This window comes from Ptychodera flava, chromosome 3 (genome assembly GCF_041260155.1).
Source record: "Ptychodera flava strain L36383 chromosome 3, AS_Pfla_20210202, whole genome shotgun sequence".
Classification (NCBI taxonomy): Eukaryota; Metazoa; Hemichordata; class Enteropneusta; family Ptychoderidae; genus Ptychodera; species Ptychodera flava.
The window spans coordinates 20,457,853-20,485,033 of NC_091930.1; the positions used below are offsets into that span (position 1 = coordinate 20,457,853).

Genomic DNA, 27,181 nt, shown 5'->3' on the forward strand with positions numbered 1-27,181 from the left:
TTGTTACAGCACCACACTTTAATTTTACTTCGCCAAACGCTTTTGGATTCTTATGAAATTCCATATCTGACAGAAACGATGGCCATTCATCGTACTTGTATGAACATACACGGAAAAGAGAAAACAAAGGAGGATTTGTGTACAATAAGCATCGACTACCTCTCGCTAAATAATTCCTTTTCGTTGTCTCCTTTTGTTGCCTTTTTGGCATTATTGATGAAAGATAAAATAAACCTGACGACTGACTTTAAATGAAAATAAATCATAAAGACTACTACATGTCCTGAAAAAATGATAATCATAACAGAGTCATTCGTGGAGAAAAAATAAGGTAATGACAATATATGTTCCGGGTAAATATTTGATTCTATCAAAGATCTAGGTGAACAAGCAAAATAGCTGGTCATTTGAAACTGAATTCATTTCAATACACAACCTTGCAGCGTTGCGTTGACCCTAAGATAGGTAAATAAGACGTATACGACGAGTTTTGACAATAGTATGTTTTTTCTGTTTAACTCCACTATTAGTTTCAGTCGATCTGTGGTCAAAGATTTACAGTCGTTGGAGGCAAAGAAAAAGTCACGGTGCTACATTGTTAATATTTAGCATACAATCCAGTTCTCACAAACATCAGTTTAACTTTCACAAGTACAATTTGCACCTATACATGTCCATCAGAATCAGGTAATGGGCCACACTTGCTGTTTCCAACCAACAGCTATCGAGAATAGACGAAATAGTCACAAGGGAAAGAGTGACTGCCTCGAGATTTCATTTTAATGGGAATTCCGAGTACCAGGTATAGTTGATATTCTTGTCCCGAAGAGAGCGCAACCGTTTGAACCTCTTCACATCCTCCCAGGGCCTTTAGTTTGTTCAAAACCGCTATTCTAGGTTTCCAAGTCATTATTCAAGACGGGTCTCCGCTTTGCGAGTCAATGCAGTGTTTCTAGATAAGTTTGCCAACGATACACGTGAAAATGTCGTACTTCGTTGTGCTAGTGAACAGTGCAGTGGTAGAATATCCTTGGCTGGTTTAGGGTTGTACAGCTCCCTAAAAACCGTGTCAAAAACATGCATATCCTCTTTCATGCTGTATTCTTGTTCCTGTTCTAGGGGCCATCATTGAGCGAGGTCATTAGTACTAGTCTGGTACAGAGAAGGCTTTGTGCCCTACAAGCAGCAAAACTCACATAAAATACACATTTAAAATTTTTTTAGGTATTTGACATCGACATGATAATAGACAACGTGTTATAAACATCTATAACCTGGTCTTTATTCCGGCTACAGCACCCTTTTATTGTCCTTTGTGGCTGAGCATTGCCAGAGATGGTCACTGATCCCTCGGCCTATGTCCTCAGAACACAGCGATGTATTTCTGTGGTCGCACGGCCCAATTGGAAATTAAACAAACGGATATTACACGTATAGCCAGAAAGACCAGGTAACACGTGTCCACTAATATCGCCTTAGGTCATTTACCATAAAGATATATCAGTATGGTTGGTGCCCACATCTAATATGTGTTTAATGAGGGCGCACATGCATCTCCTACAGTCATGGCGCAAGACAAGTCACGACCACGGTTTTGCCCCAAACCAATAGTGATGATTGTGACTGAGCTGTTCACAGGGAATTAGAAGTGTACAGGTTATAAACACGATCGAGCTGCCTACTGAAACATTCAAGCAAGGTACCCTTTTATTCTAATGGAAAAGAAGCGGTCCTTTTATGACTCAGACAGTATCGGCTCTTCTTTTTTGTCATCGGGTTCAAGACCAGCCGTTTCGGGGCACAGGTCGTGTTTTAGTGTTGATGCGAGCTGTCCAATGACTTTGCGGAATGCCTTTCGTTTGTAGGGCACTATATGTGTCAGGGGGATTACAACATCGTCTACGAACTTCTTCCAGTTTGTGAGATTCTTCTTACACCATTGAAATGCTTCGTGTATGAGGGCAGTCACTTCTCTGTACGCCTTCATCTCTCCTCTACAATGTTCAACACGCTCTTTCAGAAAGCCCATGAAACACTGAAAAATCGCTTCTTCAACTGAAAAGCTGAGTGTGAGTCCTTTCTTTCTGCTGTGAATAATTTCAACAAGGTTGTGACATAGTCCCATTGTTTGGTGCTCGAGGCAGCTGCAGCACTTCTTATCAAGCATATACAATCCTTTTCTCTGCCCAGAAGAGTCTGTAGTTGCCAGTTTGAACAGACTGAAAACATCCACATTAATAACACGACAAGTTCAACTTGTCGTTCCAGGTCATATCTGGTCTGTACTCTGTCACAAGCAGCGATGAGCAAATTTAAGCTGTGCCCGGATGGGCTGTTGATGTTATCAGGTCCATGATAACATTGAGCAAGAGCTATAAGACATGACTTGTCGTAGTGGTCTTTGTTCTGTAAAACAATGTCCGGAACCGAAAACAATTGTTTGCAGAGGAGCAAGTGAATGCCTAAATCGTCAGTGATTCTGTCAACGAAAGACATCGTATGAGTCTTCTTTATTTCGAAAGCGAGTTCAAAAAGCTCAACCATATCTGTCGGCAGTTTCTCTGATTTGCACATATCAAGAATGTCCTCTTTCCCAACCATACCCTGCAAGGTGTCCAGATATATTAAAATCTGATCGGGATATAAATTTTCGGCCTTTTCGTAAACAAATGTAACTCCATCCAGTCCCAGGCCGGCAGCCAAGTCCAGCACGTTTTGTTGTTGTTTCTGCGACGAGTACTGGTAATTCAGAACAACATGAAGGCAGAACTTGACTATGGGGTATCTTTCCTGGTTTGGCAACGCTGACAGGTTACTTTCCATGATAGCTTCCAAGTACCTGCTTCGAAATGTCGAACAGCTAACATCTCGTAGACTTTTGAGAACCTGCAGTGTAGAGGGTGAAAGTATTAACAAGGAATCTTCCGTAAGATTCATACAAAAAGCAAATCATGTATTATGAGAATTTACATCAACGGCAGCCTTTTAAAACTTTCGGAAAGTGGCCCCGTTTCATACTAGACTAGTTGTGACTTGCATGTTTACGTATGAGCGTAACGTATATATAACAACATCTGTTACTTAAGTTTCATGCATCCTACAATCCTCAGACAGAAATGAAAGGGTTTTAGCTCTACACTCTGATTTACATGGCGTGGGACGTACCATTCTCTTTCTAGGTGGTGTTAAAATTTGGTAAAAACTATTTGTTTTGGTGGCGACATTTTGAAACAAATGTCGCCACCAACTATATCAAAAACCTCCGACTCTAAGCTGTTTTTCGTATTTTCCAAAATTACGCATGAGTTTTGCTACTTTTTATGCTTTCATCAAAATGAATCATTAAAAAAAGTTCCCCGTCTAACTACACGGTCTTCAGAGAGCATGTCAACTGAAGTACACAATATATTTATGCCTAAGACATAGTTCCGTACACACACCTTATCAATGATAGATTCGTCACTGTCGGCGAATGTCTCGTATCTTCTCGTTATGGCATTTATAAGATTCTTCATGATTATTTTGTGCTTCTTTGCAACATTTTCTCTAACTGTGTAACTGAGGTTGTTGCTCGGTAGTTTGAGTGTCTCACAGCAGGTGATTATGACTGCATCAGATAATGCATCGTCCGTTCCAAACTGAGACAGACACTGGAGCAGCGTTACTGGGACACTTCTCTCTTTCTCAACGGTGCAAAATCGTTGGATTCCGCTGGCGACCGTGAGCAGGCATGAGAAGTAACTGCCGCTGTTTTGCGAAGTCGACGAGTCCATGCCATTTTCTTGTTGTCTGGCAAATGCATCTAGTTAAAACAACACCAAAAGGTAACAAAGTTAATGAATATCCTGTTATATCAATTGCATGTTACAAATGTAGTACTCCATCATTTAAAACATGTAAACTTGTGAAAATCGAACAGCAAAGCAGGGATGGAAGTTGGTCGTAAATCTTCTATGAAATGGTTTATACCACAATGTCGTAAGATTACCTGTCAGAGCGTTGCTTATACTGTCTTCGAGTCCGATAAATGTGGTGTGTCTGGCCGAAGCCATGGAGTATCCCAGTTGTATCCTGACATCAGACATTTCCAGTGCGAGTAAAGCTGCCCGTACAAGTAAATCTGTCTGTTTGTTGGATAGTTTCTCCTGAACCTTGAAAGCTTCATTGACAAAGTACAGTAAAACATACGCATATTGCTGTCCACAATCCCTGTTTATGGTCGGAAGTGGACCATCATCCAGGCGTGGTTTACTTTCTGCTCCCGAGCTTGATTGGCTGTCGACGTTGTCATTGTAATCACATTCGCTCTCAACGCTCGGTACCGTTTCTTCATCCAAGATGGTAGGTGTTCAAAATCAAGTCCAGGTAGCCAGTGCATGTCTATATCTTCACCGTCCACATTAAGGGTACTCATAATTTTGTCTTCTGGCGAAGAATTGAAATTGTAGAGAGGATGAGATATTATTACATATGTACCACAGATTATCAATCTGTTGGCAGCGAAATAAAGTTGGTATTTTCACAAACAGAGATGATATAGTCCCTCAGAGCTATAATTTTTGCACATTCTTAAAAACTTTGACACTTTTCTAAGTATTTTAGCTTTTGATTGAGCTAATTATCACTGCTTTTAAATATTTTACTCATTGCTCACTTTCAGCAAAATATTTCACGTTTTTGCCAACTGCAAACAGGTCACGTGCCATTAAATAATGTTTACATAGAAAACCATGGTTAAGAAATTATTTCACGCTAAATTATGCAAATTAGTTATTATCCCGTACTACTTTCTATTGGTAAATATTGTCGTCTGCTCCTGAACAACAATAAATATTGAAGCGGATTGTATATCTGTGGAGGAAAATAAGTATTACGATTGGCAGAACTGTATTTATTTGGAACATTTGGAATCAGGATTTATTACCAAAGTGAAACTAATATCTTGGCACGGACGGAATAAAAAACTGTAATTACGATGGAAGCAGTACCGGCAAAACATACTGTAAAGCCGTCAACATCTGCAAGATTCGACCGAAGACGTCAACGCTCTCGTCGTGTTGAAAAAAATATTCCAACACGCGACGGGGCATATCGATAAGCGATAGTGTAGTACCAGTGTCGGCTATCGGCTCCTGAAAACAACGCGGCGATCAGTACTTCGCAATCCTTGCAATGGTGTAGCCAGCAAGTTCAAAACCAGTTACCCAGGCTATTCTCCAATACTCAAATAACCGGAGGAGTCTTCAACTTCACATTCAACATCGCGGCCACAGGAAACAACTCTTCACCGCGTCTTTCTTTCGCCAGATGTTGTCCTTGCACCGCGGCCCCGCCCGTCTTCCAACCACCGCATGCATGCAGTTCAGCCGTAACGTACTCAGACTCTGATTCTGAGATCTAAGACTCAATTTCGCGCTCAATTTTGAAGTTTCAGTCATTCGAATTTGTATTACAGTTGATCTTGTTACTCAATTATGCCAATTTTGTTCACAGGTATTAAAATATTGCAGACTTCTGTCCTGAAACGTGTTTTTTTGTGATTGTTTTTGTTATCTTAGTCGAGATGGAAATATGGTGAGAGATAGAGTGAACTCGGTACGCTGCATCAAAATATTTGCATAAATAGTAGATAGTTTTGGGCCTTAGTTAGTGACCACTACCTATCTGACTTACAGATTGATATATGGCGGGTGCCACATGTGGGGCAGAATGCGCTTACTATTTTCGAAACACCTGACATCACTTCTTGGTCTTGAGGCCAGAAGTCCATATATCTTTCTTTCATGAATTTGACTTTGTTTGTGTACCGTCTATTTACTGTCTGTTCTGTGCTGTTTTGTGTCTATATTTACAACTATTGTCTTACGATTCTGACCTAATGTCTTTGGAGTATGGATTGGTATGAGTGCGATTATTTTCCTTAGCCAATCAGTGAGCTCACAGCTGATGAAAAGTTCATTGACAGCATATCAATGCGCACTATATAGAATCTATATGCAATCAGAGAGTGTCGCGATTGGCTATTTTTTCGACGGCGATGGACGAAATTCGCTCGAAAAAGTTCTGGCGGCAGAATACACCGTATCCCGGGGAAATACCTTCGGAACGCCACAGAGCGCCCTCCAAGGCGATGAGATTCTGTCATATTATAAGTAACGACGCAACAGTGAGTATTGCAAGATTGATTGTAATACATCTATCCGACATGCTATCACAATTTCGCACTACACGTACAGGCGGATGGAACTCAAACATCATCGTCATAACTTTCCAAAGTTCTAGTAGTTGAGCTACAAACTTTCAGTGAGCAAAGGAACGTGTCGGCCTTGTAACAGGGCCGTCACCGTTAGCACCTCTCTCGGCCGTACATCTCAACGTGATATTAAAGATTACCAGGGGTCATCGTTCACAGGGATAATGAAAACTATTGTATTGAGGGTATTGGACACAAACGCTAACTAAACAGAGTAAATTTCAGCGAGAACATTGCCAAACCACTTAACGATTCTAGTATAGACTTTTGTTAATTAAATCGAGCCAGATTAAACTGTGTTGTTAGCGCGGAAGATTTACTAAGCTTATTCACCATATGTAACATATAATTTACATGTTATTTTTTCCAGTTCACAGGGTATCAATCCAATGATGCCTCCAATGAGTTCTCATATAGACAAGGTCAATGGTGCCAAATCACGGCTTTACCTAACTACATGGCGGCACATTAAATATGAGCGTCGCAATTTCATCAACTAAACTTCCAAATGATTTCCAATCACAAGAGCATATCACCAGATGAAAAGATACAGAATTCAAAGCCCTCGTCTCTATATATTACTCGATTGGCATGTTCCTTTCTATATGTGTTGTGTTTTCTATCCATACTGTATCAGCAAGTCGGTCAGACTTTTCCTCTCGATTATTCAGTATACTAATATAATATTATAGTGACACACTGATGAGGGGGATGAACTCGAAAACGCCTGTTTTTGTCGCAGTAGACGATAGTGTTTTGCTCTTCATTGTGTTCCAGTATGTTGTCCCGTTCTTGCAATAGTCGTGTAATGTACCTGTTTCGAAATATTTGTTGTTCGGTACAAGATTATCGTTTGGCCGCGGTAACAGGTGGAATCACTCCGATCAAGTTAAAATTACGGACCGTAATGCTCACCCGGAAATTTGATATTAACCAACCGTGTCTACTCACCGGAATCTCTGATCTTGTGACGCTCATCTCCGTCGTAGTCTTTAAGAATCGTGGTACCGGTTATTGTGAACTGGTTATATTGGAGAAATAATAAGATAGGCGAGGTGTAAGTAGCTTTAGAAAAAAAGTAATATAGGGTTATCGTGGCCAATATTGCAAAGTCGGGGAAATCTAAGGGTGTTTAGTGGAAATGCGTGAAATGACGTTTTATTTTACTTCCAAACTGACAGTCCGGTGACAACAAAACTGAATAATGTTGTCAATCATATTTTGGATGTCTTTCGTTTCAGTTTCGTGTTACAACTCCTTTTTGGCGAAATGCGCCTCGGGGGACGAAATGTTTGGATTTAAAAAAATCTATTATGACCCTTTCCTCGTCTCTAGCTTTATTGAACACATTTTTGCAAGATATCACTATTTCCATTATACCATTGTTTGTGTAATAAGAGAATCGCGACCATTATGACTTTCGAATATATAGGTGGCGCCGGCTTGATTTTTTTCAATTATTTGATGGACGTTCGTGCTAGCACTTTGACTTTTTATTCTTTGCTCAAGAAAATAATATCAAAGTTTTCTTGATCAATCTATAACTTTAGTAAAATTTATCAACCCTTTGAGTGCTGTAATTTATCCCACCAAAATTTTCCTGCCACATTATGCAAATTTTTATGAATTTTTCTGAAATATTTTGATAATTTTGGACCAATTGGACATATTTTATTGGCTACAGTTTTTTTTTATCAAAACTTTGGAAAAAATCTGAGAAAAATTGACTAGGGTATATTTTGTAAAGGGGATAAAAATTGAGCGAGAACGCGTCGTGCAGAGAAAAAAAACATCATGACGATCGGTGATCCTACCTTTCTGACAGCTTTGATTACTGCGGACAGAAGATCCACAACCGAGGCGATGAACTTATCTGTCCGTCGAAACTGAAGGCAGCTCTCGGTATATGCGGCCAACAACGGGATGTCATTAACAATCACTAAGGAGTCACTGCCATAGTAATGAAATGAAAATCAACGGAAGAGTCTTACTGATTGTGAAACAAGAAAGGCCTCAGCTATGTTCCCCCTTTTTATTGCATATTTCATGTCGGTTTTTATCAAACAATGTCAGTGAAAGCTGGGCTGTTGATTTATTACAATTCAATCAATCATTGTATAATGTCGAGTCTAAATCTCACATCATGTGACTACTATCCTTCCTCTCCCATCTTTGATTTCGATAGCTGAATGCCTTTGACTTAAAGGTAGGGGAACCGATCCAAGGGATCGAGTTTGTTCTAGTCTGAAGGTTTCATAGCATTTTGTTTTCCATTGAAATTGTAATCTAGTAAGTAAGTTTCCTGGCAAGACAATCTAATGTCTGAACAATGCCTTTAAAGAAACACCACGCTATATACTCACAACGCGCTTTGAAAGTGCACATAGTCAATTAATGAAATGAGGAGAGTGTATGGCTGTTCTTTGTCGCCGGATTGGTCCCCCTGACGTGTGGAAGCCATTGAGTAATTCTCAAGTATCGGGGTCTCATCGTCAAAGCGCCGCGACAAACTCGGCAAGGTCAGCGCTTGGTACAATTCCTGTAGCTTCTTCACCTGATGCTGCCGTCTGTCAATTGAAGCAGAATGGGCCTTGAAAGTGAAAAACGTAAACTTTAGCTCAATATACCTAAATGTAACTTTAAACCATTCCCTTAGAAATTGTAAGTCAATAATTAACCAGATATGAACTAAAAATGCTCACGTGTTTCATTATATATTTCAGTTGTGTGTAAATTTAAACTTTTGTCACATGGTTGCAACTTCATGGAAAGTGTTATGATCAAAATAATGAACAACATTCACCACAGGTTAATTCTTAAAAAAAATTAGCTGAAATAGCAATATGAAATTTATTTGACTGCTGTCATTGTCTCACCACTTTATAGCAAGTGTAATTGCCTTTGGTCAAGTCCTTCAAGCTATGTACAGTATGCCAAACTATGAAAGCTCATTAGATATGCAAATTATATTAATTAGCATAAATTAGCTGACATGAAAATGTAACATGACTTTCAATATTGTTTTAACCTGGTACATAGCATGTTTCGCCAACTTTCAGCAAGTAAATCAAGGTATATGTCCCTAATTAGGCAAGTTTATTAAATAAGCAAATTAGAAGTTGGCTGACGTAAAAATGCTTATAATTTTCAATACTGTTGATTCATAGTATCGTCAATGTACGTAGTAGGTATGTCAACTTTGGTAGAATAAATTTATATATATATCCATGATAATAAAGTTCATTAAATATGCAAATTTGGAATTGGCAAAAGTAAAATGCTTAAAGATTTTCAATAATGTTATATCATAATATCTTCCACGTACGTATCCCGTTTCATCAACTTTGGTCAAGTCTGTGAAGATATGTATCCGTAATTAGGAAAGTTCATTAAATATGTAAATTAACAATTGGCTGAAGTAAAAATGCTTAATAACTTTCAATACTGTTGTATCATAGTATCTTCAATGTACATAGCAAGTTTCGTCAACTTTGGTCAAGTAAATTCATATATATATATATATATATATATATATATATATATATATATATATATATATATAATATAATAATATCCCTAATTAGGAAAGTTCATTAAATATGCAAATTAGGAATTGGCTGAAGTAAAAATGCTGAATGACTTTAAATGATACTAAATCATAGTATATTAAATATATACCAAGTTTAGTCAACTTTGATCCAGTCAATTCAGATATAAATCCCCAATTAGGAAAGTTCATTAAATATGCAAATTGGGAATTGGCTTAAGTAAAAATGCTTTATGACTTTCAATAATGTTATATCATAGTACCATTAATACACATAGCAAGTTCCATCAACTTTTGGTCGAGTCAATCCAGATATAAATCCTAATTAGGAAAGTTTATCAACTATGCAAATTAAGAGTTGGCTGAAGTAAAAATTCTGAATGACTTTCAATAAAGTTATAAATTATAGCATCTTCAATATACATACCAAGTGTCATTAATTTCAATCAAGTCAATTCAGATATATATACCTAATTAGGAAAATTTATTAAATATGCAAATTAGCAATTATCTTTTATGTCACCCCTTAATACACTTCACGACTGATATATCTTGGTGTGATCAACATTTGTAGCAAATCTCATCAAATTGTGTGCAATCGCTCTCAATGTATATCAGCCTTTTTTTTCTAAAATCATTAAATATGCAAATGAGCAAAAAGTATGCAAGCCTCACCCACCAAAAACTAATCAGTTCTTGCCATTTGCAAATTGACTCTATGCACCAAATTTGATTCTGATCTCCTTAGCCGTTTTTGAGATATCGAGCCAACAGACAGACACACAGACACACAGACACAGACACACAGACATAGCTGCGACATTAGCTCACGTGTGTGAACACGTGAGCTAAAAATCAGGGGTCATCATGCAAAGTTTGGTACTAGAATAACCTAACATTTATCGACATTGCGATTCAAAATGGCCACAATCCCTGTGTGACGTGTATGGGGCAGAGTAAACATTTCGAATTTCGCAAAATTAAGATTACGAAAATTGTTCCTACTCCAAGAGATTTAGAAAAGCTCCCTACAAGGGGCAGATTTGAAAATAATTAAAAAGGTTTGAGAGTCCGAGTATCTGCCACAGAGGCGCATTCTACCGTCAGCTTACCGTTTGAAGAACCATCAAAGTCTAAAGCCCCAGCTCCGCTCTATTCCCAAACTGGAACCGCATTTACATTGCTTACAGATTTTAGTTATCGATGGACGTGACGGGGCGATTGCTGTTATCTTCTATATTCCAATTTCAAAGCGCAAATTTTGAATTCGGGGTTTAAAATGATCATAAGTTGTTAGAATCGACATTACACAGCCCTTCTCCATTTCTTTATATGGCGACTATTCTTAGTCAGTGACCTGGATAATCTTAACACAGCACGTGAAGAGGCAGCTGCATTCATTTGGGCATGCAAGGTTGCTTTTTTTTCACTTCCAGACATGCGCACTGTCCTCTTCATGTTTTGAAAAATTGTCCAAGAGAGAACCTATACTAGAAAAATAAATGGCCTGGATAGAGTCTGTGTAAGACGCCTTCATACCCGTCAGACGCTAAAATTGGTCAGACAGAAAAATAAGTATCCAGTTCTCACACCAAGCGATCTCACACCAAGATGTCTGAGGGGAATACTAAAATGTAAATATAGGCAACACCACATCGCTCATGCCAATACATCTTACCAAGGAAGAGAAACAATTCTCATCTTTTCTTGACCAAACCTTTCAGAATCCAACAAGAAGATGGAATGCCATCTTAGAAGTGTTTATACTTTCCAACAATGAAGAAAATGCCAAACGTACAGTGTGAGGTTCTCCAAACGGTGTTTGACTTCGGTGAGAGTCGATAGAGGGAGCGCTTGAAAAATCGCCATCACAGACCAGTCGCAAAAGTCTTGATAGAAAGCACGCATAGCGTCAGGCATTGTGGCTGCCGTGTTTGGAGCGACGTCTTCGGTAACTGCCATAAAAAGGAGAGTATAACATTAGAAAACACTGCATGATGCCGGATGTGTTGGGAAAACATGTGACAGTTGTGTTCTCATCCGACGACATCGAGGCGGGGTGGGTGGGGTTGCAATAAAGAGTACCACGCCGCCACAGCAATTGTATCGGCCACTCGGCTGGTTTCTTGTTGATAATCCTGGACATATTAAATCCACCTATTTGGGCTACGGTTATGATAGCGTATTGGACTGGTGGGTAGTGTCTGCGGAGGGTGGTTGGGGAGGGGGGGGGTTAAATATCTCAGAATTCTATCACATATGGCCAAATAGAAAAAATGTGTTTCTGGTAATCCTAGAAAAAACCGCAGACCCCGGACGTTTTTGACATTTTCAAAGACTTCGAGTAAATTCTCTAAATTTTGCGTCTCAGTCAACAAAAAGAAAAATTTGACCAACAAAAAGAAAAATTCGACCTCCCATTCCTAATTTTCGGAGGCATATTACCGGAAACACACATTGTTTTATGTGGACTAACCGAAATGCAGCATGAGGATGACTACCCTTGGAAAATTACCCTCGGAAAATCTGAGTTAGGAAAAGGGATACAGGTAGGGTAGCATCGGGTGAGTTAATGTGCACTGGGGACGGGGTGACTATGCTTCAACTAATGATAAATGTCACATAGGAGATGAAATGTGGACAAAGATTGAATACAAAATTGAACGATTGTCATCGCCACACAAGATTTTGTGAGATATTGAGTTACAAGACAGTATTCAACAGGTTAAGAATAAAGATTAATGCACACAGAGTTCATCGTTAATCACTTGTTACATTAGGAGTCCACATGTTCAGGACAAGGCAGCCTGATTAAAATCAGATGTAGAGTACGGCGACGTCTATACTTACGCGGTGTTCTCTTGCTGTCGCCTCTCACTGGTGAGAGACAAAAGCAAGAGAAATACCGCATACAAGTACTCTACATCTGATTTTAATCAGATTGAGGACAAGGTTACAACCAGCAAATACACGAGATGTCAAAGTCTCGCGAGATCACTGAGTGTTGGGCGGGACAACGGAAATCACACCTATTGATTTTAAAATGTTGGTACGTATGAGACACAAAATTTGCCGTAAAAATGTCATAATAACCACAAACAGACCTGGATAAAGGCAATTAATTCAATCACTCCAATGGGCTTACCTGTAACTATGACTTCCGCTGTTTTACAAATCAGCTCTTTAGCGAGGTGGGAGTCAAAACGCGACACTTCCTTTATTTTGTCAAGGCACAGGACTATGTGACTTTGCTCACAGTCTGGTTTGTGATATGAATAGTCGTCTAGCTTGTGATAGCAACATCTGTAAGGAACAAACTCACAAGCTAGTATGTTAAATGTTTTACAAAAGCCTTGTATGTATGTATGTATGTATGTATGGATGGATGGATGGATGGATGGATGGATGGATGGATGGATCTATGGATGTGTTAATATGTAAATGAACAAAAAATATGAACATTTGCATGTATACATGAATGAACAAATTGAAATAACCGTGACTTGTGTACAAAGACAGATAAGCAGAAAGTGAATGTCTCTCTGAAAACTGATGTTACTCCAGGCCAACCGTAAGACTTAAACAAATAGGCTTGACAATTCCAACAACTTCCTAAGGAAAGGCACAGAGGATTGGGTACAGGTATCTGCAATGCGTACCTTTTACTGCACAGCTGGAAGTAAGGTTCACACTTTCTAAGCAAGCTTTCCAAATTCTTTGCAAAAGCCGAGACAGAACACTCGTGGTAATTCAACTGTGCTGGGACAGATCCTGACGTCGGATCAAGGAATTTTTCGCTGGCGTCGGACAACAAATTACTAGTACTTTCCCGATCTTGTCCTGAAATATTAAAAAAGAACGTAAACGAATAAATATATAAATACATAATAAGTTGATTACAATAATCATGGTCAATACGCGTACAACCATTTTCAGTATTAGACAGCGAAGCTACTGCAGTGAACGGCAATAAAAATTGCTCACACTAATCAGTTTCAGCTGTAGCCAGCTGGCAAAGTCGACAGCATTGTATGTCCCATGCAGACAGTTTCTCTGGGAAAGTTGTGGCAACACTGTGACACTTTATGAGCTCACTGCTATAGCATCAAGTAAAATTGTATGTCTCATGCACACAGTGTGTCCGGGGAAATTGAAATAAACAAGACTTTTACATGGACCAGTACATGGTAATGTTACATCGTATCTCAATCTTGCACACAGGGTGCCAACCGTAAAACTGGGCAGTTTCTGTTAATTTATTTTGACTGCCCACATGCAGAGTTAGAGCCGATCTTGTGTCATCTGACTCCGTTGCTAGCTACAGCTGAAACTAGATAGTGTAAGCAGTTTTATTATAGTTCACTGCAGTAGCTTCACTGTCCAATACCGAAAATGGTTGCAATCTGAGGTGTTGTTGGACGCTGTTTGACCTTTGGCATCATAACACCTTTACGATAACGCGGGGAAAAACACGAGAATTTTTTTAACATTTTTCACAAAAAATCTACATCTGAACATTCTTTAAGTCACGCACTGACGTAGCAATGGTCATATACTGAGAATTAATTTCTGGTCTTGAACCACGACTTCTAGGAGCGCAAACATGTTTGAATTCCTCTTCACCTCATTTCTCTTTCTGGCGTTCGTCAATAAAGGCTTTCACTTGAGACACGTACTATATCAGCATCGAGAAAGGAGTTCTCAGAAATTTCATGTACTTACCAATGTGTTGGAAACTCTTGAACATCAAAGTGGCGGGATCATCGCTGATGACGTACTGTAACAAAGTCTGTAGCTGGTTTCTGCCTAAAGTCGACAGTACCTCAGCGACCGGTTTATACTTGGGCACCTGAAATGTTTACCGTAAAGTTGTCTCAGCACCGTGGCAACAACGGTCACTAATGGTTCCTGATACTTTTATCTACGGCATATAGATGAAACTAAAGATTTTTTTCCATGGCATTGCGTAAATTTCTGCGACAATTTGCCCTCCTGGCGTCGGGCAAATTGCCACCTGCTCTCGGGCACAGAAACCCATGTATTCACAAATAATATTATGATCTACGATAAATTTTTAAACGCAGTATCCCAAACAAAGGGAAAACAGTTGCTTTTAAACATACGTCATTTCAGGTTGTATAACATGCTGTTGGAAGGAACGCATAAGCCGTGTAAACGTGTAAACCCTCAGCGTTTGCACACATTGCGCCTTTCCTATAAATTGTTTGTGATGCGAATGATTGTTTACAGTTACTCAAAGACGTATATTTATTTTGTATATCCAAATGGTCTGAGATATGATTCCTAAATATCACAGCTCCGTTTGCTGTATCTTTTTGTATTTTGCTAACCCAAAAGTATCACCCAATCTTAGGTCTTGATGCATTTGCCGTTATTAATGCCATATTGTCGATGAAAATATAACAATGTCAATCATTGGCGATGAATTTGAGTGTCATAAATGACTTGCAAGTAGAATTTATTAAGTTGTTCAGATCTACGTTATACATTCGTCGCCAATGTTTGTTCTGTGGTCACACTTCGGTAAGCATTTTTACATAAGTTGTATTTGATTTCAAACCATCTTACCGAAAAGAATGCTAGGAGAGATACAGCTGATTGGGATGTTTATTGTTTGTTTCAGAATTTAGCCAATTGAGTTTTAAAGGGAGTTACATTACCAGGGTTAGTCTTTAATTTGATATTTATGTTCCGTAGGTACGTGCTCTATCTTTGTGGTGCCCCATTTTTCTCGTATATTGCTAAACATTCATACAAATGCAGATGGCGATGTACCTATCAACGGTTGAGTTTAACCCTTTCACCCCCAGTTCCCTGTATACAGGTCCAACTTTACCATAGAAAACAATGGATTTGGGTCAAACCATGGTGGTGAAAGGGTTAAAATAAAGGATTGAGCATTGCATCACAAAATGACCCGGGTTACCTCATCGGCTCTGCGTATCCTGTACAAGGTGGCGGCGACTTGATGACGACAGAACGTCACTTCACAACGGGAACATCTCATCGACGTCAGGATCTTCCTTTCGAAGTTCAAATACACATACACGGGCAAGGAATCAAACAGATCCTCCCATTCTTCGCTATCTTCGTGGATGGTAGCGCTCACTGCAAATCCTACCAAATAAAAATGCATACGAATTTTTCATACATAAACATTTGAATATGACTCGATAGCCGAGTCTAACGTAAACGACACTGGTAATAACACGATTGGAACTAATTTGGGATAATTGGATGGTGAAGTAATGTCGATTTTATCTGCAAATATAACCTCATCTGCTTTCTTTTTAAGTTATACACATTTGTTTTTTATTGTAATATCCCAAAATTCAGCTAAGGGGCACCTAACACTTTTGAGAAATTTAAAAAATATAGAGATCCAATTATCCAAAATAGTGTCAATCATGTTTTTAAATTATCTCTTTGCCATAGGTGAACCCTAATTATCTTATTAATGTATAATTATACCCCAATACCCTTCTTTCGCTGTGTGTCGGATCAACGGTGCATATTGCAATTGGGTTTCATGTTATATGGGGTCAGTATTAAATGTTTGGTCGAGAGTTATTACATACTTGGCTAATAATACGTATTGGGTACGAGAAGAGTAAATATATCATACTAGTATATCGATGGCGCAAATACAGCGATCTGATTGATCGGGATGTGAAACTAACCGTGCAATATTTACGATATAGCACGGTTAAAACATGCACGAGCTCTCAGCTGGAAAAATTCCTCTCCTGACATTTCACGCCAGAATTTCACTGTTATGATATAAAAGCAAGAAACAAGCTCAACTATGGGTATACCAATCGGTTTTGGACCATGCACTCGCTATCGCTGGTTTGTATATATCGTGAACTTGTAAAAACCCCGTCACTGGGGTGGTTTTTTGTTCAATTTCATTCTTGGTCAGTGGTATCACATGTTAGCCTGTGTTACTACATATTGGGTTACTATAAGATGTAATGTGTGGAGTTAGTATTAATATCAGGATGATAACATAATGGGGTAAAACACCTACTTTTGTCTCAATTTTTTCCTCTTTCCTTATCCCCAAGCTCCATATTTAAACTCACCAGACTGTACCACATCTCCAACATCTCCATTATTGAGTAGCTCCTCTCCCTTATCCCACTCGTTGTCTTCAGACGACACGTTCGCTATTCCGCAACATAGCCTAATTGTCTCCTCGTCGGTTGGGAACGCCATTGATGTGATCTACGTTTATTAAAAAACACTCGAAGGGTTAAATGGTAGTTATAGCGTCATCGTTTTAGTTTGTACTTATCACATAGATAAGTTGTACAGTTCTTACAGTTGATTTTTGAGGAAACGTGTTTTGGTATAGTTTGTTGGAAAATCGCATGCGCAGAAAGGCTTCGTGGTTTCGCCCTTTCAAACCCTTCGGCTAATCATGGTTTGTTGTTCAGTCAGAACCTGTATGTCAAAGTTACTAAAAATTTGCACGGATTGAAAGTCACGTGACATATACACAAATCATTGATAACCATACTGGGCGATGCATTTCTTCGTGTGACAGAAAGTTCGTCATATTCGGACAATACCATACAAAACCACTGTTGATGACAGACGCCTGAACTAGTGGATCTGTTGCCATCGACAATTATCTTCCTCGGGGAATCGCCATGCGAGAGGATATCGGGATACAGAAACAGCGTAGAGACTCCAAGTCTTCAAAGATAACACCGTTTATTTCTTATAAATGGATGCTACATATTGCCAGATAGTTCCTTCTCTCAAGATGTTGTCCCTTCGTCTGAGCTGGTGTTCGTAAAGACACCGTGTATATACAATTCAATGCATACAATCCTTATTTACAATTCAATGCATACAATCCTTATTTACATACAAATAAAATGCAACGTCTTTCCCTGACGTATTTGGTGCCAAGGTACCTACATGTATCAATCGCCAAGACCATAAACACGAGAACAGTATGTACTTGTTAGATTTCTCACCTAAGGTATAATCATCGCACATAATTAATAAGTCTGAACCTGTCTGAACCTGATAATTAACCTTTATGCAGAATTGACGTCAGAGTCAATGAACTCTGTAACAGATCCATAAGCTTCTTTAATTTTTTTTATCACGGGAATTTTTTTCCAACTTTTACTTTCGTGTAGTGAAGAGGCAAACATGTTTTCCATATTTAGCTAGCGACAATTTTCACAGTGAACAAAGGATTTGAAAACGCCTTGACTGTCAGAATGGGATTTGCGGAAAGCGAATAAATTTGATCGAATATTGCGTATTCTTCTCGAGAAATCTTCTCCGATACTTATATTCGACCCGCGTAGCTTGGTGGCATTCGAGAGAATTCTTATTTTGTCCCTCTACTTGCTTAGCATTTCAAAAAATGGGCTGAGCACCTCGGACGAGCGGTGCATTATGATGACACCTTTCGAAGTCAATTTCATTCGTAATTTCATTCTGCTCTTTCAGAACGGACTCGATCTTGCTCTCTGACTTTCCCTGCTTTATTCCATAAAATATTCGGTTGTTTCTTCGCCTTCTTTTTCTCTTCTCAACTTTTCATTCTCCCTTTCGACTTGTTCAGTGCCCCCTAAATCTTCAGAAACCCTTCCATATCAAATAGTTCATCCCAAACTGGTAATGGACACTTTGAACAAACTCAAGCGTGATGGTGTACCTACCTTTGTGTACAAAGAGTCGCTTAACTGTGTCGTCGAACTGACAATGTGCATAGCCATAGAGCTGTACTCGCTAGCGACCACACCAACGCATAGATGAAGCAGGCTAGGACAGTTGTACGTTTTGCCCTCAAAATCTTCACTTAAATTTGACGTGGTACCTGATTTGAGGGAAATTGTATCAGATTAACAGAATTTGATCGATTATAATTGATCTATTCATATATTCAGTATTGTCGAGATACAACAATGAAAAGTATAGAAAAACAATATGTATGCATGTTGCCAATGACATTTGTCAGGGAAAATTTGGTATGTAGGCGGACAACCTTTTCCCGTATTGTGCTTCCTCCAGAACTATATAGGTAGTAAATTTCAGATGCGGATGGTGTTTTCTTTCAATATTATGTAGATCGTACGCGTGTTTATGAGAATGACATGCTAAGTTTTTGTATCGTATTCACATAAACTTTGAGTACAGGCTAGCGAGGAGATAGACTTGCTGCAAGTCTGTGGGCATATACATATAAAAACAGACTATATTAAAGACATTAACTTCTGCAGGCTGTCGCGTTAGTGCCACGCTGTTGTGTAGATCGTGCAGTGGACACGATGGCCCACAGCTAGTACCTGCTGCCGAGAAAAGCCAAGCGAATGGGGGCCAGTCTAGGGAGGAGCTTATGATATGCTTCTCAAACAAGTGTTTACGCCATAATGTAGCTCCTCCCAGCCCATAATGGATGAAAGGAAACTTTTCACAACGTAATAGAGAGATTATGATTGCACACGTGAACGGAACGTGAACGAATACGTCATCACTTTCTGCACGCTCGTATCTTCTGATGATGTCACGCATTCTCTTGTCGTTTTATAGTCGATGGGAAAGACCGCTTTCCACTGTACATCTTTTCCGAAGGCGATTTTTACGCTCGCTTTGTCATCGACTTGATATTCAATACCGACATTTCTATTCCTTTCGTTTTGTATTTGTTGCTGTATATATCGATTGCCTTCTGATGTTACGTAATAAAACGTTGCACTGAACAAATCCAAAGTACCCAGCTCCAGCAGTGAAATCTCAGACGACAGACGTGTACGCACGCGCACTGCTATGCTCATAAAATTCCATTCGGGCTTCTGAAGTAAACAGTGTCGTTTGTTTGACCACCATGGCTTTCTACGGTTATTCAAACACAAATTAAAACTTCCCTACTTCAGATTTTCATAACTGTGCTCTATTAACTTTATATCACAGCAACTCTCTAGTCAATACGACTGCTGATGTGCAGCAATGCGACTGTGTGAGCCGCGTGTGAGAGTCGACACGTCTTAAGGCAGAATGCACCTCGGGATAGGTATGCGGACTCTCAAACTTTTACAATTCTTTTCTGGTCTGCCATTTGTGAGAGCTCATTTTAAAGCTCTTGGTATAAGGCAACTTTACACTATCTTAGTTTTTCGAAAATCGAAAATTTTATTTTTTCTCCATAGAGCTAACACAGGGATTGCGGCCTTTTGGCGCTTACGTCCTAAAATCTCCTTTTCAAATACACTGTGTTTTTCATGAAAACCTTAACACCCTAAGCGGGTGGGGACGCAAAACAAAGAATTTAATTACTTTGGCCTAATGGGCCGGGACGGAGTATATTATTGCTATTATTTTATAGTTTTAGCAATGGCAGATGTAGAAAACATTTGGGGCCACAATACTGGATATTCGAGTACATAATCACTAATTATTTAGGGGATGACATCTCAAACTTCAGTGGTATCGACAAAGCTGTGGTACAGTACCTGATAATGGGCCCGCATTACACAACTCTACTTTATTTACAAGCGTGGTCACGCTAGGATATGCCGGGCCCACGACGTTCTAACCGTTTTCCCGTGATATCGTTTCCTTTTAAATGTAATAAAGTGAAAAATTATTGGTGCTGTTTCCGAACGCGACATTCGAGCGTCATTTGCCGATGACTTTAAATGATAAAGAGACTCGGCTTAAGCAGATTCTGAGTCGCTGTCCGTGATTCATCAGGTGCTACAGAGTCATCGCTAAATATAGTACTGTTACACAATGATTTCTGTGGAAAGACCAAGTCATGGGAGACGCCATTACAGTGCAGTGTGTCTAAGAGAATTCGCAATGAATAATCGTTTATAAAGACGTCTTTGTATCGTATCTGGCAGACAAAGCGATTTGTAGCGCCATGACATCGCCAAAAATAAATGCATTCACGTAAATGCACAAGTTTAGAACACGTAGGCCAGGTTGCTATCGACAGACGCCATGCTATTTGCAATGTGGTGATATATAGACTGCATATGTTGCACGGCATTTTAGATAGGGTATTGAAAGATGGCTGTCAGACAGCGGCTCTGATTAAGGAAGAGAATCTTCGGATTAATCGCGGTTCTTAAGTGTTTAGGACTTCTATTCGGATTGGTACAGGCCAAAAATCGCCCCATTTACGTTTTCCTTGGACTTAATCCAAGTCACTTTTTTTGGCTTATTTCGCCCTGTTTGTCCATTTCACTGAATGGTAATATTTGCCAGCTTTGTTTACATTGGCTGCATGGAAAGATAATGCAGCTTTGGAAATCAAACTACGCTCCTAAGTTTTAGAGAGTCTATAGGCCTACACAGATATAAAACTTCTAGCAAGGTCATGGGGTCGGTCTTGACCACAGTTCCTGCGCTGAACAGCACTCTCTCATCCTTTGCTGTCGTCGGCATGATCATGACACGACTGACCTCATCTATCATGTGTGCCGATAATTGGCGACGAGCAGTGATGGTAATTGTCTCTATTTGTCGATGGTCGCGCTAAATGTCAGGCATAGCCGCCTCACACACCCTGTACCCAGCTCTACCCGTATGTGCAGAAGCCAATGAGTCCTTGGTTCTATGTACTTGCGACCGAAGACAGTCGGTAGGTTCATGGTGCGGCTGTTGCGACAGTCAACCCGGAAATAACACGTCGATTCATCGTCGATGACGCGCCTTTAAGGGAGCCTTCAGTAATTACAGGTGGGGAGGGCTGGGGGAATTGGAGGGATAGTAGGGTCACTTTTTAGAAAACTGTCCAAGGGGAAGGTCAATTTTTCTAAGCCTATCTTGGAGGAGGGTAACTTTTAATAGAAGTTGATTTTACGGCCATACCTTCGATTATCTCTGTGATATTTCATCAATAGGAAATCATCGATGAAATACATGGATTCGACAAGCTTCACAAGCAAAGAAGATGCAGCGATATCCTACATTAAACACCTTGAACAGTTAAAACTCATGAAAGACGAGGCAAAAACACATGGGACAGATGCCGAAGTGTATATCAAATATCAAGCATCTGTAAGTACACATATATTTTTAGTTTTATGTTTTATATTGGAAAAAATTTGTTTATAGTTCTCTCATAGACTACCATGTATATTGAATCTGTCAACATTTCGGTGAAATTCCAGAATCCAATTTCTTGCTCACACATCCCCTTATAACCACCCTAGTCTAATTAAATACATCAATATCAATAATCAAGAGTACATAAATACACAGATTTACCTTAGTTTTGTGTTTGGAAAAAATATTCATAGTTTCCCATAGAATGAAATGTATGGCGAATCAACATTTTCGGTGAAATACCAAAATCCAATTTCTTACTAAAGTCTAACAAAGTACATTAATAGCAAAAATCAAGTCTACATAAATACACATTTATCTAGTTTTTTATTAGCTACTATAGACTATAGTCTATAGAAGCTATTGGGATGGGTATCCGTCCGGCGTCCGTCGTCAGTCTGTATGTATGTATGTATGTATGTATGTATGTATGTATGTATGTATGTATGTATGTATGTCCGTTTGTGAGGCGTCCGTCCACTCAAATATCTTGAGAACCGCAGTACTTACTGATTTGATATTTGTTGTGTAGATGAAAAATACGATTTTGAGAAACTATTTTTTTTAATTTTTTGATATTGTTGAAAATAGGGCAAATTAATGCCAAAAAAGGTGTTTTTGGTAAAAATCTTCTTCTTCATAACCGCTGGTCAGACAGCTTTGTTATTTGGTATACAGGTCCCTAGGGGTAACCCAACTTAGATTTGTTCAAATTGTGATGAAATATGCAAATGTGTATTTTTAAGGAATTTTTTTGTCATTTTTGGTCAAAATTTGACTTACATTGTATGTAATTCTTGTACTGTATAAACCCTATCAATTCACCCAGAAAAAAATAATTAATATGATTTTAAATAATTGAATTAATTGGGAAATCATCAAAGCCAAAATAATTTTAGTGTAGAATTATCAGAAAGTTCAACTTTTTTTGACAGTTCATAATGAAATGCTTACCATCTTGGAGGATTAAAACATGTAAAGGCAACTTTCCTGAATCCCAACTTTGACATATTCTGAACTGTCATTTATTGTGCCCTGTATGTTATCTAAAAGAAATTGCTAAAAATAGTCAATAGAGATAGAGATAGAGATGGAGAAAGTTCTAATTTCCATTTATGGTTGACTTGGTAAGGATAAAATAAATTACTTTTTGAGGAAAAAAATAGAGTGGTCAATTAAAAGAGTGGTCAAAGTGATAGGGTTTTTATGGTAAAGCTGGGCTGTATAAAGATTCCTCATGTGCTATTTATAGCAATTATGCAATCTGTGTAAACAGTGCAATGAAAGTGTAACATGATTCCTTATAATGCTTTTGATGACCTTGAACTTCTTAAGTTTCAAACCTTTGTCTCTTCAGTGTGCTTTCTCTGAGTATGTACAGTCTCAACTTATTAAACAGAAGATATCCACCTTCTTCATCAATACATGTGTCACAAAAGGTTATTCTCTACATAACTCAACAGAGCTCTGTCAACTGTTGAGTTGCTTGTTCTTCAAAACCGCTGGTCAGACAGCTTTAATATTTAGTTTACTTGTCCGTAGGATGACCTTAGTGAGATAATTTCATACAGTCAGGAAATACTTAATTTTGTATCCATGTCTATAGTAGCTTCAGGGACTTTGGCCCTATGTTTGGAAAAAATATTCATAGTTTCCTCATACACTATTGGGAAAAATTGCGAGACTAGGGCAAGAAAGTGACGGTTACTCGCAATTGGTGAGAATCTCATGTCATTCTCACTGCTACCGGTGAGAATTCAAAAATTCTCACCGGTGAGCAGTGAGAAATGCTTTCCTTGGTGAGATAATAAATTTTCACCGGCGAGAATGGAAATTCTCACCAAGCACTGTGAGTAATGGTAATTTTTACGGTGAGAATCAACCAGACTCGTTGTTCACTGTTGAGAATTAACCAGATTGATTCACACCTGTAAACAGCAAGTCCGACTGATTCTCACCAATGAATGGCGAGTCTGGTTGATTCTCACCGTAAAAATTACCATTCTCACAGTGCTTGGTGAGAATTTCCATTTTCACCAGTGAGAATGTATTATCTCACTTAAGAGTTGATTTCTCACTGATCACCGGTGAGAATTCAAAAATCCTCACCAGTAGGAGTGAGAATGACAAAAGATTCTCACCAATTGCAAGAAAGTGTAACTTTCTCGCCCTAGTCTCGCAATTTTCCCTATAGTGATAGACTGCCATGTATAGTGAATCAACATTTTCGGTGAAATTCTAAACTCCAATGTCTTGTACACGCATGCACGTTTTACTTCCCACTTCAAGCAAAGTACATTTACATACATTATCAAACATATATAAATGTACAGATGAAGCTTGTTTTGAGGGAGAAATTGTCAATAGTTTGCCTGATAGATTCCCTTGTATTATGATTTGATATTTTTCAGTGGGTGAAGCACTATATCGGCCACATCTTGCCTTCTTTACGTTGCACAAAATATGGAAACCCTCCCATAAATGTATGACCCTTCAAAAATGCTTCCTAGATAAATTGCGACCCTCCCTCCCGAATCGCCAGCCTTTCCCCTGTAATTTCTGTCCCTAATTTTGATTAAACCAATTGTTATGTAAATTAGCTGATATTGGTTCAGTTATTCCTGGGGAGAATGCTGCAGAATTGGGGGAGGGTCAAGTTTTTGGAATGTCGGACAAGACAAGGGGGTCACATTTTAGACAAGAGGATAGGGGAGGTCACATTTTACAGTACAGGTGCGCATGGAATTCCCCTGGCTCACCCCCTGTAATTATTGAAGGCTCCCTAAGCATTCCGTACAAACCTGCGCTGGTAGCGTTCGTTTTCTGTCGTTTTGCAGGCGTTTCTCCATTCATGCAGTCGGGTATGGACATAGACATCCCTGTCGCTTATTTAGGTCACTAACTTCCGTGTATGAGAGGGCTTCGAGACACACCAGTATGGACATGGAGTGGGTAAACTAGTACTGTAAACCACTGTCGCTGTACGCTCAGCAAGTTTGAGTGTGCAGGTTTGTTTGCACGTAAGCTGACGGCGATCCACAGTGACAAACTGTGAAGCGAGACCCAACAAAGGGTGAGACGGTCGGATTCAGTCCACCCTATTTTGTGACCCGGTCTGTCGAATGTACACAGTACAAGGATGAGGACATGTGCATGCTGGGAACACTCAGGGCGCCGGGGATTCCCCCAGCTCCTTTCAGCCTCGTTTCACTTCCTGTTTCGGCGAATTGTAAACCTACTCTGACGGCGTTCCGCTTTTTACCGTGCGGGATATTCTGCCAACGGGATTCAAGTTACCATTGAATGGATGGATTGAATGGGTCGAATTTGAAGAATACCATATTTTAAAAACTGCAGCTGCGGAAGTTGTTACCCATTTTACAGTTGCATAGTGAAAAACCCAGGCCTAGTCGGGCCTAGCCGGGCCCTCTAGGTTGGCGATCTAAAATTTAAAGCGAATTCATGACGGTGAGCACCCTCGCAAGTAGATCGCCAGCTACACGGTTACACACGTAAACATACCAATGCGCCCATCTGAACGTTTCCCGCGCCATGTCTGAGTGTACAGTTGTACTGTCTAAAATGGGCGGAGAATGGCAGGGAAAGACATTAACCCCAACATGTGATGTTAATTCTCAGAAATATCTTTTTTATTTGACAGAAAACTAGTTTGTATTGCGTAAATACTTCCATGTTCGGCACACAACACGATATGAAGACAGTAACAAGTGAAAACGGCCCCGCGCGCCGAGAAAAAAACTCCCACGCTACGTACGTTCGAGAAAACGGTCCCGGGACATCGAGCATGTCGAGCACACGTGAATCGACCGATGCCAAGTCTGCTTGTACGGGGAAGAGGATTACAATCAATCGAATATTTTTGTTCCCAATTAATAAATCATAGACAATCTCGATTCTCGGTTTATGGCAATTTTTGTCGACCGATAAGTCTTCTCATCTTCAATATTCCAGTATAATTTCCCATACGGTATATGATATCCTAACCTCCTGTGACTGGTTCCACTTGTGCGCGAAAAGAGATGCTGTATCTTATGCGAAACAATGACAAAATAGCTGAAGAAATAACCATGAATCAGTCAGTACGGCAGGCGAAACCCGGAGGCTAATTGGGGACAGAGTAGATCGAAACGCAAATGGGGTGTTATTAAAGGAAAGGCCGTGACTTATTTTTAAAGCTGAATAAAATGATCTCTCTGGTTGTGTAAGTCTGTCGATCGAAATACAGTTCCAAGTTGATTAATCGTGGAAGTCTCGTTCTCCCCTTTATAGTTCGATATTTACTGACTCGTTCCTTCTCATTTTTGTCAATCGATGAAAGCATTTTCGTCTTCCAAATTCAATCTTACTTTGAACAATGTTATATCCTGACCTATATTGTCATTAGTTTTGACCAACGTACAAAGACTTGGCCTATGCGCCCAGTTGGCAAGATGTTTTGCGAAATGGTGAAGAAATATTTGAGCATGGCCATGCTGTATGCGTGGGGGCCCGGGAGACATCGATGTCGCAGTCTTTCCGGACTGTTTACAAGTGTCACAGTCTTAAATTTCTCACATCGAGCGTATATTTTCTACCTAGTACCGAGCGACACAAACAGGGTTTTATGATATTGATTTATGATGTAATATCTCCCATGTCAGCATTTTACACGTCAGCATCTTTAATTTAAGAAAGTGGCGTGATCGTACACATGTACAACGCGTGATGTTTCAAGGTGACAATCCAGGTGGCAATAAAAGTGCCGACAATGACTGTGAGTTTGCAGAGTCAACATATCATGAAGAGTTAGCATTTCGTTGTATCACGAGATGGTGTGTCAATAGAATACAATGTGTATTACCGTTTGAGTAAAGGTAGATTACGTAAGAGAGTAAGCTTAAAATTGTGATAAATGAGAAATGACATTCATGGAGGGAGAGAAGATGAGAGACGATGATTAGACAGTTTAAGTTGTAACTCGGGCCGAGTTCCCGTGCAGTAAATAAAGCCATCAATCTCAATTCTACCAGCGTGTTCGTCTTCAATTACACAAAGTATTACGGTCCCGTGGTACCTCTGCTATCTGGTAAGGACTGGACAATATACGAATACTGTTTGCAACAGACAGCTTGAGGCTATTCCCCAGTAAGACACAGAGTGAAGTAGGAATAGAGTTGCGACACATGTAGCTTAGGAGGTGTCAAAGGAGATAAATCAGTTAGTTGAATAAAACAAAACTTTTCGGACATCATAGTTTTATATCAATTTTGTAAATGTCG

General features: G+C 39.4%; 2 protein-coding genes across 2 annotated transcripts in view; one reads left to right on the forward strand and one right to left on the reverse strand.

Annotated features, from left to right (window-relative positions):
* On the reverse strand, nt 1-26,289 carry LOC139129709 (uncharacterized). The gene is made up of 14 exons (XM_070695381.1): nt 24,704-26,289; nt 18,509-18,666; nt 16,907-17,048; nt 15,748-15,938; nt 14,523-14,649; nt 13,460-13,640; nt 12,946-13,103; nt 11,599-11,755; nt 8,617-8,820; nt 8,068-8,203; nt 7,205-7,274; nt 3,989-4,425; nt 3,441-3,802; nt 1-2,886 (listed from the first exon to the last, which is right to left on the reverse strand). Exons 1-12 carry the CDS (start codon nt 24,777-24,779, stop codon nt 4,214-4,216), a joined length of 1,812 nt encoding a protein of 603 aa, XP_070551482.1. The 5' UTR covers nt 24,780-26,289; the 3' UTR covers nt 1-2,886; nt 3,441-3,802; nt 3,989-4,213.
* LOC139129710 (flavin-containing monooxygenase 5-like) overlaps nt 20,826-27,181 on the forward strand; it is a 37,676-nt gene continuing 31,320 nt past the window's right edge. Inside the window, exons 1-2 of the mRNA XM_070695385.1 lie at nt 20,826-21,435; nt 21,698-21,854. The gene's annotated coding sequence lies outside the window, so the exon portion shown is untranslated. The remainder of the gene's footprint in view (nt 21,436-21,697; nt 21,855-27,181) is intronic.